The sequence below is a fragment of the Sceloporus occidentalis genome, unplaced genomic scaffold, assembly GCF_023333645.1.
Source record: "Sceloporus occidentalis isolate IW3139 unplaced genomic scaffold, rSceOcc1.0.p SCAF_5, whole genome shotgun sequence".
Taxonomy (NCBI): Eukaryota; Metazoa; Chordata; class Lepidosauria; order Squamata; family Phrynosomatidae; genus Sceloporus; species Sceloporus occidentalis.
Genome location: NW_028316985.1, coordinates 17,822,457 through 17,835,075, shown reverse-complemented (window position 1 = coordinate 17,835,075; position 12,619 = coordinate 17,822,457). Strand labels below are relative to the sequence as shown.

At 42.2% G+C, this 12,619-nt stretch overlaps 1 protein-coding gene across 1 annotated transcript in view; it reads right to left on the bottom strand.

Annotated features, from left to right (window-relative positions):
- LOC149311714 (adenosine deaminase 2-like) overlaps positions 1–12,619 on the bottom strand; it is a 35,783-nt gene that overhangs the window by 13,698 nt on the left and 9,466 nt on the right. The window contains exons 2-3 of the mRNA XM_089527753.1: positions 9,906–10,233; positions 8,028–8,253 (exon numbers count right to left, since the gene is read on the bottom strand). Of these exons, the coding sequence (XP_089383879.1) occupies positions 8,028–8,253; positions 9,906–10,218 (539 nt within the window). The 5' untranslated portion in view covers positions 10,219–10,233. The remainder of the gene's footprint in view (positions 1–8,027; positions 8,254–9,905; positions 10,234–12,619) is intronic.

Sequence of the window (12,619 nt, the reverse complement as noted above, 5' to 3'; positions counted from 1 at the left end):
GAAGACCTTCCTGACAGTAAGAGCTGTTTGACAGTGGAATATGCTTCCTTGGAGTGTGATGGAGTCTCCATGTTTGGAGGTTTTTAAACAGAGGCCGGATAGCCATCTGTCAGGGGTGCTTTGATTTTGAGTTCCCACATGGCAGGGGATCGGACTGGATGGCCCTTGAAGTCTCTTCCAACTCTATGATTCTATGGCCTGTTACAGACAGCCAAAATAAAGCTGCTTCGAGTCACAGTGGAGGTACAGTGTTTCAATGATGCATGCGTCCTAAGAGTCCAGAAGCCACACCAAAGCCACGCTCCAGTCTGGAGCATGGCTTTGGTGCGACTTCTGGACTCTTAGGACGCATGCATCATTGAAACACTGTACCTCCACTGTGACTCGAAGCAGCTTTATTTTGGCTGTCTGTAACAGGCCTATGACTTGCCCAGGGTCACCCACTGGGTTTAAGTGGCTGAGCTGGGATTTGAACCCTGGTCGCCAAAGTCCTAGTCCAATGCTCAAATCACTATAATACACTGGATCTTACTCCCTTATTATTTCATCCTATCATCATCACCACCACTCCTTTCTGTCATCATTACCACCACCTCCTTTCCTTAGCTTACTGATTCCCACTGACTGTTACAAAAGTTTCAGGGTTGAGCTTCAAAATTAAGTTCCTGGGATAGCTGAGGAACCTTTATTGTGATGTAGCACATACACCAAAGGATGCAAAGAGAACTATTAGCTTCCAAACTGCCTTTCCTACTTATTGATTTAAGACATTTTAACTTTAAAATTAAAACTATCATATTTTAAACATGAACAAGAATAGGTTCTTGGGATCCTGTGACCTAAGCACTGTAATTCTCCAACTGTAAAGAAAGTACTAACAAAAAGCAAGAAGTACTTTTGGGCAAAAATGTAAGAGAACTAGAATTTGGTTATAGGACCAACCAAGAAACATAAAATTTAATAGCTCCTTAGTGCTGTCGGTCATTTAATTAACCAATAAATTAATTTTGAAATTAAGCTAATGCTAAAATTCTAAATTAAGTTAATCACTTTAGTGAAAAGATAATTTAATTGAGCTGCCAATTTACATAAGAAAATTTCCAAGTTTACTGGTAATTAATTTTAACTAGCTAGTTCATATCTCTTTTAATAATAATAATAATAATAATAATAATAATAATTTATTTCTAGCCCGCTCAATCACGAAGAATCCGGGCAGGTTACAACAGTAAAATAAATCAAGTTACAATTGAGTTTTTTAAAAAATCAAACCCTAAGTTTAAGGCTCTATAAACTTTTTTGTGTTGTTGTTGTTGTGTGCCTTCAAGTCATTCCTTACTTATGGTAATCCTAAGGCAAACCTATTAGCCTAGCACTAATATGGGCTGAATCTCCCATATGATTGTTGTTGTTGTGTGCCTTCAGGTCATTTCTGACTTATGGCAACCCTAAGGCAAAACTATCCTGGGGTTTTCTTGGCAAGGTTTGTTCAGAGGAGGTTTGCCATTGCCTTCCCCTGAGGCTGAGAGAATGTGACTTGCCCAAGGTCACACAGTGGGTTTTGTTACCAAGTTGGAAATTTATCTCTGGTCTCTAGAGTCTTCTTTAGCATTGCTAAAACGTTCTAGTTTCTCTATCTTCCTCCCACCTCTTCCTTTGTCTCCACTTACTTCAGTTGCTGCAGGCTGAGTTCAAAGTACAAAGGGGAAAGGAAGAGGTTGGACCTTGCCTTTCCCAGTAAACTAGGCAAAAGCAAACTGCTTCCACCTCTCTTAAGCATGTGTGTTCTTCCTCACTAATAACTTTAATCAAGTTGGTCACACTCTGGTGTTGTTTGGCCACATATGTCCTGATTATCATCTCTGAAATCTTAGAGAGCATGCCTTACTCTACTACTTACCGTCCTACTTTAGCTGAAACTTAATTAAGTTTGTTTTAAATATATATTTAGAAACTCCAATATCCTACACTGTATAAATCTGACACTGCTTAAATTAGAATTATAGAATTCTCAGCCAAAGAACTTGCTGGGTATTTAAACTATGCACAGTCCTTCATCACAAAAATCCACTCCTGAATCCTACAAGTTTTATTTTATTTTAGCAGTCAATTAAGAGCATTGTCGTCTCGATCACACACACACACACACACACACACACACTCTAACCTTATAATTTCTGTTTTCCTGCTGATTCTTATTATTGATTACAGAAATTAGTTTTTTGTGGGTTTTTCGGGCTATGTGACCATGTTCTATAAGAGTTTATTTCTGATGTTTCACCAGCATCTGTGGCTATGGGCATCTTCAGAGCATGCATTCTCTAAAGATATCAGCCACAGATGCTGGTGAAACATCAGGAATAAACTCTTATAGAACATGGCCACATAGCCTGAAAAACCCACAAATAACTATGGATGCTGGCCATGAAAGCATTCGACTCCCCATTACAGAAATTAGTTTAAACGCCAAGCAGTTTACACCACACACTCAGCCATATTTTTAAAAGGCTGAAAATAATTATTGTTTTCTCACCAGTGATTACTACACGATTCTAGTTGCTTGACAAGTACTATAAAACTTGCTTGTCCTCATTTGGGGTTAATAATTTTGCAACCAGCCGGGCATCAACATGCCCATCAGCTGTGGCTTGGCATATATCACACACCCATGTGAATAATATGCAAATATGTTCATTGCATGTAATAAAATATGCAAATTGTGTCTGCAAGACTTTAGCTCATGCTGCTTCTCCATCAGGACCTGCAAGAATTAACAAGTTGCTTGCTTCTGGCCCAAGCCTCATTCCTTCACTATGACAACAGTGACCACTTCCAATGAGTAGTTTGTGTTTGGTGCCTTGCCTAAGCAATTACAAGTAGGCACCATGATGCATAAGAGATCCGGACTGAATTCATACTTATTATCTTTGCCTAAAACATCTTTATTGTTCATCAGGAAAATGATGCCCCTACAGCTTGCAAGAGACAGCACTGCCAAGTCTCATAAAATGAAGTAGCATTGGGCATGGTCAACAGATGGGGTGGGAAAGCACAAAATGGACTCTGTTTGCCACCCGTCTAATATGCCAGCTGCTGTTATCCTACCTAAGGAGTCCCTTCCTGTGCTCTGGACTGCAGTTATTTTTCACTCCATTTGCTTGTTTATTACTTTTATTAAACAGAGTGAGGGGGGCAGATTGGAGGAATGAATGAAACTAAAAATCAGTAACTCTGCCTCATCTAGGATGAGGGCTTTTTCTCCCCTTCATGCCCACCAGTCAAGGAATTTGGAGTTAAGGTTTCCACAGCAACTAACTCTGACCCCTTGTGCATGACAATGGGGGCCTTTCCTTACATTACCAGACAAAAGATCAGGCAATGCAAGAAACTACTCCGTAAACAATGCAACATAATGGAAAGGAAATGAACCATAACTAGAGAAGGACACACAGCAGCAGCATTTGCTACTACTTTATGTGTGGTAGTTGTAACTGGCATCTTAGCCCTAATCTGAGAAAAACTGCTTACAAAGCAAGAATCCCCCTAGAAACCAGGGATGAATGAAGGGCTAGAGGCATCTTTTGCAAACTTATCTAAAGTATAAAAGCTAACCAAAGAATGGGAGTTTTAAAAGATAAGATCTCCCTCAGCTCAGCAGGAGGGACTTTAGATGATCTTGTGAGAAGGAGGAAAGAGAAGGGCAGGGGGAAGTCTGTGTGCCTTGTGCAGCTTGATCCTATGTATGTGTTTACTCAAAGTCAGTCCCATTCTCATTAACTGGGCCAAATCTCTGAGTAAGTGTGCAGAGGGCTGCAGCATCGAGACTGAAGTATGTCAGTATACTCTAGCCAATAATTCTGGTGGTAACTTCTTAGGGTCTGCATGGTTCACAGCCTAATATTCTTGCAAAATGAAATAGCCCTGGTTCTTTCCTCTTCCAGCATACGTTTGTTGTTGTGTGCCACTTCCCAATTTATGGCCACCCTAAGACTAACCTATCCTGGGGTTTTCTTGGCAAGATTTGTTCAGAGGAGGTTTGCCATTGCCTTCCCCTGAGGCTGAGAGCGTGTGACCTGCCCAAGGCCACCCAGTGAATCTAATGACCAAGCAGCGATTCAAACCCTAGTCTCTAGAGTCACTGCCAACCCTCAAACCACTACCCACGCTGGCTCTACCAGTGTACATACTGATCATTTAAAAAGGGAAGGTAGCATACCTAAAATATAAAAAAGGGAAAAGTAGTGTTTGTCCTGGTCTGTCAGATTAATTAGGCATTACTGCTTCACCAAGGAGAAATATAAAACAGCTGCTATGGGCAGCAGATTCCAGAGGGAGGCACCATGTTCCTCCCTCCAACTTTCACCTCCTGTAACCCACATGTAAAACATATATGGTAAAATTGCTTTTTATCTTACATGTGTACCTGACCTCCAGTCTCTTGGATTTTAGAAGGGTATGGCAACAGCTAGTGTGGCATAGTGGTTTGAGTGTTGGATTACAACTCTGGAGACCAATGTTCAAATCTCCCCTTAGCCATGAAATCTACTGGGTATCCTTGAGTAAGTCACACTCTCTCAGTCTCAGAGGATTGCAGTGGCAAACCCTCTTTTAAGGAATTTGCCAAGAAAACCCCACAATAGGTTTGCCTTCGGGTCACCGTAAATCGGAAATGACCTGAAGGCGCACAACAGCAGCAGCATGGTATCATATGTATGGGTCATGAATACATTACGACATGCTCTCTTGATCCCTGCCCCTCATGGTTGGCAGCCCAGGGGGGAAATGCGGTGTCTACTTTCTTACACCGCATTGTTAACACAGCTCTAGGTGAGGGCCAGTTTCCATCGAAACTGAAAGTAGCAGTGGTTAAACCCCTGCTCAAAAAGCCCTCCCTAGACCCCCTGATTCATAATAACTATCGGCCCATCTCGCTGCTACCTTTTCTGGGGAAGGTGATCGAGAGAGCAGTCGCTTTCCAGCTTCAATCGATCCTGGATGACACCGATTTTCTAGACCCATTTCAAACCGGCTTCCAGGCGGGCTATGGAGTTGAGACTGCCATGGTCGCCTTAGTTGATGACCTCCGTCTGAGCATGGACAGGGGAAGCGTGTCCCTGTTGGTGCTCCTGGACATCTCAGCGGCTTTCGATACCATTGACCATGGTATCCTTCTGGAACGCCTGGAGGAGTTGGGTATCGGGGGCACTGCTTTGCAGTGGTTCCAGTCCTACCTCTCGGGTAGATTCCAGATGGTGGAGCTGGGAGACTGTCGCTCCGATAAGAGGGCCCTTACATCTGGTGTCCCTCAAGGAGCGATTTTGTCTCCTATGCTATTTAACATCTACATGAAACCGCTGGGTGAGATCATCCGGAGACACGGGGCGCGGTGTTATCAGTACGCTGATGACACCCAAATAGTCTTCTCTGTGTCTCCGACTGATGCAGTAACTAAGGCTGGTATCTCTCCTCTAGATGCCTGTCTGGCGTCGGTAATGGGCTGGATGAGGGAAAACAAACTCAGTGTGAATCCAGGGAAAACGGAGGTACTGGTGATAGGTTCCCCTGTTCCGGGTGGTGAGATTTGTCATCCGGTCCTGAATGGGGTCACGCTCCCCTTGAAGGACTCGGTGCGCAGTCTGGGAGTGCTCCTTGATTCGTCGCTCCAGCTAACATCTCAGGTGGATGCGACGGTCAGGAGTGCTTGTTATCAGCTTCGGCTGATACGCCAGCTGCGTCCCTACCTGGGCCGGGGGGACCTTGAAACTGTTGTACATGCTTTGGTAACCTCTCGATTGGACTTCTGCAATGCGCTCTACATGGGGCAACCCTTGTACCACACTCGGAAGCTACAATTGGTTCAAAACATGGCAGCCAGATTGGTCGCTGGCAGATCCAGGGCAGACCATATAACACCTATCTTAAAAGATCTTCACTGGCTGCCTATTCGCTTCCGAGCCCAATACAAGGTGTTGGTGTTGACCTATAAAGCCCTAAATGGCTTGGGTCCAGGGTACCTGGAGGACCGCCTCTCCCCATATAGTCCGCCTCGCACACTCAGAACATCTGGGGCCAACCTATTGGAGGTCCCTAAGTCTCGTTTTGTAATGACCTCACAGAGGGCCTTTACTATCTTTGCCCCCACTTTGTGGAACAAGCTCCCTGTACAGCTTCGTTCCTCTGCATTGTTACTTTCTTTTAAAAAAGATTTAAAAACACACTTATTTCGGCTGGCATTCCCACTTCAGTAATCCTGTTATCTTTTGCCCCAACTACCTTAAAGTTGTTGTCTTATCTTTGCCCTGATATTTTGATTGTTTGCTTCCCGTCCCTACTCCTCTGATGATGTTTTAATTTTTATATGTAATATTTTAACTTGTATTTTATTGTCTTCTTACCTGTAAGCCGCCTTGATCACATTGTGGAAAGGCGGGGTAGAAATAAAGATTATTATTATTATTATTATTATTATTATTATTATTATTAGTTTCTTCTGTCCATATCTTACTAATTTACTGCACAGGAATGGAAGAAGACATTAGCTGCATGAGGTGAAGGACACGATGGCACCCTTTTTCTATGCCGTGCACATTCCTATTCCATGCTGAGCAGACTGGCAGATGCATCTTACTTTGGTACAGGTAACAGGCAAGCACGTTCCATTGTACCTGAAGGCCAAACATCAGGTAGGCTACAGTGTACACATAATTGGATTTGTCACCCTCTCATCTTTCCTTCCTGTACCAGATTTGTCACCTGAGGCTGTTGCCTTAGGGCCTATCCAGACTGGTGCTTTGCGCCGGCCTGGATGCATGCTAGGGTTGCCTCAGGGCGTCCTGTACAGATGCTCCTTAATCCTAATACGTAGCTGCGGCAGCATAATGGTGTCACCCTGTATACACGAGTGCCGCCATTATGATGTCACAGCCACGCCGCGTCTGAACGGCACGGCGCAGGCGTGAAGTTTTCACACCGCGGCAGGCCGCTTGTGGTGGTGTAACAGCAGCACCGGAAGAAGCTTCGAAATGGAGCTCCTTCCTGGAGATTGCCATGAAGATGGCGCCAGGGAGAAAGGGGCTGAGCAGCCCCTTTCTCCTCTGGCTTCTGCTCCCAGGGTGTCCTGGAGCATGAAGCCCCAAGGACACCCCTTTTTGAGACCAGGGAGAAGCGGCATTTTGCCGTTTCTCCCTGGTCCCAAAAAGTGCTGGATTGGGGCCTCTGGGCTGCCACTGTGGCTGCCCTGGCCCCAATACATGGTGCAAACGGGTGGCTGCAGGCCACCCCAAATAGGTGGTCTGTATCCCGTCATCATCTTATAAGTTATGATGGTAGAGCCTGCTATTATACTGTAGTGGATCTTCTTTTCTCATAAACTCTTGTGATGTTGAACTGTCTTGCAAATGCTTAGACCTAAAAGTCCAGTAGAGAAGTTAATAGTTTGTATGGCAGGATTCTAAAATCGGTGGTTCAAATCTCTGTCTTCCACCACTAGTTCACTAAGTGGCCTTAATTAAGTTGCCAACATTATGCCTTTCCCCTACATCTGCAATATTGACTTAAATTAATAGGTTGTTGTAAGAATAATGTAAAGCACTGAGAGCAGCTAGGAAAAGCTTTACATAGATGTTAAATATCACTAATATAATATTTCAATATCTCCTGAGAACCTGTTATAAGTTCCTAATTAATGAATTGTGCTCAGAGACAGTACACTTGTGATTGTTGTTGTTGTTGTGTGGCTTCAAGTTTCCAACTTATGGCAACCCTAATGCAAACCTATCATGGAGTTTTTTTGGCAAGGTTTGTTCCCCTGAGGCTGAGAGCATGTGACTTGCCCAAGGTGACCCAGTGGGTTTCGTGGCTGAGCCAGAAATCAAACCCTGGTCTCCAGAATCACAGGCTAACACTCAAACCATTACGCCACAATGGCACTTTGAATACACATATCCTATCTTTAGTATCTACTGCCTCAAAAAGGCCATATAGCAGTAGAATTCACCTGCAACCTATGAGACAAAAATTTCACCTACCTCTTATCAAATTGAGTCACATTGTTCAGATTCTTGCGATAGGTCTGTAGTAAGACCCACTCAGAGCAATCAGGTGGCACATCCATGGGAGGATGAGGGCTGGAGAACTTGAACTGGACAGTCCAAGAAGGGCAGAAGGAAATGTAACAATCAGGCAGATAGCTGGCATGATACACCAGCCAGTCGACACTCAGGATAAAATAATCGTGAAGGTGCAAAGCACCACCTATGGAAGTGGGGAAAAACAAAATGGACAAGGCCAAAACAAATCAGGGTTTGAATTGCTTGAACAGTAAATGGGAAAAGGGAATACAAGACGGGTTTATAACTGTATTAGTGATGAAATCAGTGGCTGTAATGGCTGAGCCAGACTAAATTGGAGAAAGATAAAACAGGTTGCATCCACACTGCAGAAATAATCCAGTTTGATACTGTTTTAACTGCCCTGGGTCCATGTTATGGAATTCTGGGAATTCCACTCTGATACCACAATGAACTACTATTCCCAGAATTCCACAGCATGGAGCCATGGCAGTTAAACTGGAGTCAAACTGGATTATTTCTGCAGTCTATGATGCAGCGTAGGAGAGGAAGTGTGAGACCATGGATACAATCTGATTCACATGGCATGACTGAATGTGGAAATATATTTCCATCTGACTTCTCTTGTTCTACTAACTACTAATTGTTCCACATGACTATACATAGAGATTACCCAGAGAATCAGATCTTAGTACAAATGCAAAACCTTTCAAAACCTGGGATGAACTTGGCAGGATAGAGGTTCCAGAGCAAGAAAAACAAGCACTAATCAAGATGTCAAATTTATGGGACTCCAGTATACACTCTGCAAGCATGTGAGATTGTTACAATACAGTAAATAAAAAGATGCTGACCTGATCTGTTCCTTGGATTAGAAACCAATAGATACCCCATGCAAACAACATGAGACTACATCTATATATGTGATCTATATAGATAAAGGTACGGCATTCACGCTGCCGCTGTTATCACATAACTCACTTTCTCAAGTGATCTTCAGAATTCATTGTTCTGCATATTGCAGAGAACTAAGGAACAATTTTCAAGAAGGCAAAAATGACATAACAAAAAAAGAGAGTCCACTCAATCTCAAATTACCAAAACCGAATGATGCTGATATATCTTAATCAGAGCTCAGCACACACTGGTGCCTAAATGGAAATTAGCCACTAGCCCTTGAAAATATTTTCTTGCTACACACAGAGACTGTTCCAAATGGCCTGGCAGCCCACGGTTCTGCTAGGTCAGCTTTCCTCAACACGGTGTCCTACAGATCTTTTCGACTACAGTTCCTATCATCACAGGGAGGAAAAACTTTGACAACACTTTCTATAGATCCCGATAGATAACTTATAGAAATTTATTTATTCCAGACATAAATGGTCCACCACTAACTGTGTCATGTATGCATTTTGTTAAGCTGGTTAACTAAAACTGAAAAGGCTGGTGGGGGTGATTTTTGTCTGGCTGAATAGAAATTATGCACTTTTAGCTACATTAAAAAACAACAACCACAGAACGGCAATGTTATATTTGTTCTTTTTTTCCTGGGTTTCAACTTGACCCTGATATGCCTTAGAATCTTTTGTCAGTCTTGGGTGTTTTATAGTAAGGGCCAACCTTATAAGATCCCATCATAAAAGGAGATGAAGCAGAAACTATGGTGGGGGAATTGTCTGACTCTACTGAACTGTTTTTACGTGCAGCCAAGGGCTATACAGCTGAAAGGAAACAATATCCACAACAGGTTCATAACACGCATCTAAGAGGCTGAAGAACCATCATCTTCTTTTCTATGTAAAGACATGATAACGGAGGCCCAGCTGGAATCCTTACCTTTTGGCATCTTTTTTAAGATGCTGAACACAGCACTTTGATCAATGAGGGCTTTTGCCTTGAAGAAATGCATGCTAGGTGGAAACAGCCCCGTCTGCATAGCTTTAGCCACTTCCTTTTCTTTGAGCTGCATGAGCTTCTGGTTGGCATCCTCTTCGCTTCTTCCTAGCACAAGGTTGCCACCCGTACGGCGGGCATTCTCCTTTTCAATTAGGAAGTCCCTCTTATTTATGATTGGTAGGGGGAAACAAAGAGAAACCCAGCTGAAAATGAAGATCACCTGCCAGCCCATTCTCTGAGGAAGCTGAAGCATCACTTGAGGGATATGCTATAAAATACAGAGACAAATGAAAAAGATTTTAAAAAACAAAACTAAAATTTAATTGTTTTTAGTACAGGAGTTGGTTGATGAGATCAAAAATATACCCTCCACATGGGAAGGTGGCAGTAAATGTTAAATGCCATATGTTTATGGTTGTAAGTGTACGTGTCATATATAATATGTTTAAATCTTTGTAATTCTTTTTTATAATATCAATAAAGTTTTTTGGGAAAATATATATATAGCCTCCACATGAAGCTGAAACATTTACAGTAGGGATTGGAATTGTGTGGGCTCCTCATGTAGCTCCCCACTGTGGCCCATGTAATCTCTCTCCAAACCTCAAAGAAAAAGGCATTGACTACAAACATTCTATTTTCAGTCAAAATAAAGCATATAGAGTGTTTTAGTGCTGTTTCAGTCTCCTACCTTTAAGGGGAACAAAAACTATTTTAAAAGTGACCAGATATGATTGAAGTATCATTTCTTGTTTCAGGAAATGAGAGGCACAGAGCCCTTGTGAGACTGGGAGGGCTAAAAATGACCCTCTATGCACAACCCACCCCCGTATTAAGGTAAACCCAGGACAGAATACAGTACAATTGACCCTTCATATCCAATAATTTTTTATCCATGGATTCAACCATCCATGGTTTGAAAATATTCAAACAACATATAAATTCTAAAAAGCAAACCCTGATTTTGCCATTTCATGTAAGGGTCATCATTTCACTATGCCACTGTATTTAATGGAACTTGAACATCCATGGATTGTCATATCCACAGGGTGGTCCTAGAACCAAACCCGAGCAGATACCAATGGCCCACTGAATTTTTCTTCTTAAAGAACCTTTTCAAAAGACAGCATATCCTTTAACAGGGACAGTCCCTACCAAATTAAGACAGTTGGAAGGTTTGCTCTCCTAGCTTGTGTATTCTTCCTCATTGATAACATTTGCCATCTTGACCTCCCTCTGTTGTTGCCTAGATACATGTGTCCCAGTTTTCATCTGTAAAATGCTGAAGGGTATGAATTAGGTGGTTGTCACCCTGGAGCAATTTGGAAAATAGGGGTAAAATAATGTTTGAGCCGTCCTGTTAGAACTGTAGCTGGTGCTGTGGGGGGGGGGGGGGTGAGGTTAGAAAGCATTACCAGGCCAAGAAGAGCCCACCCTGGGATCGAAACCAGTCTCTTTCGAACCTGGGTGGAAGGTGTGGCTCTAGTTATCTCTCTTGACTGTGTCCCAATTGTGATGCCACACACATTTCTTCTCTCACACAGAAGATGGGAAGTGGGGGCAGGGTGGGTGGTATAATCTATCAACCTTTAGGGAAGACTAGAGGAGAGAGATGTACAGTTCTCTTTCTCTGAAGCATTTCCTTCTTTAAAAGCATTATATTGTAGGTTAGGGGTTTCAGGTTTTTTTGTTTTGGATTTTGGAATACCTGCAACTGCATATATGTATATAATGATGATCTACCAACCTAGCAATTTGAAAGCATGCAAATTCGGTGGGAAGGTAATAATGTTCTGTGCAGTCATGCTGGCCACATGACCATTGGAGTCATCTTCAGACAACACTGACTCTTTGGCTTAGTAATGGAGATGAGCATCACTCCTTACAGTCGGTTATGACCAGATATTCATGTCAAGGGGAAACCATTACCTTTACCTTTTTACATAATGAGATATCTTGGACATGGGACCCATATATAAAGCACAAAATTTATTTATGTTTCATGTACACCTTAAACAAAGAGTCCAAAGGTAATTTTATACAAGTTTTAAATAATTTTGTGCATGAAACAACATTTGTAAACACTGAACTGTCAGAAAGCAAAGGTGTCACTATCTCATGAATAAAGTTGTGATTTTGGGAATATTTTAGATTTCAAAATTCTGGATAAGGTCCTGCTGGTCCTGGAACCAAACCCCAGCTCAACCTGTATAAAAAGTAAGGGGAGGTATTCTAGTCCCAGCAAAAACTTGGGGGCTGTAACTACTGAGGGCCCTAGAGCATTTGCTCAAGATATATAACTGATAATACAGCCTAATTTGTTTTATTTTTTATTTATTCACATAAATTATATTCTACTTTTCTTGAAAACTAGACCCAAAACAGCTCATCATGTGAATTAAAGAAAGGAATAGGATTTAAAAATTACAGCAATAAAAAGATTTAAAAAAAAAAAAAATAAGCCTTGCCTACAGTCTATTATTACGCATGAAAGAATTAGCGCCCAGATGGTATTGTTTCCTTTTCTCTCTCAATTCCTTTGGTATTTTGACTTAGGCTGTGATTCTGAAGAAGTCTAATTTAACTCCGTGGAGCAGCAGAAAACAAGCTTGCTCCCTCCTCAGTATGACATCCCTTCAAATATTTAAACAGGG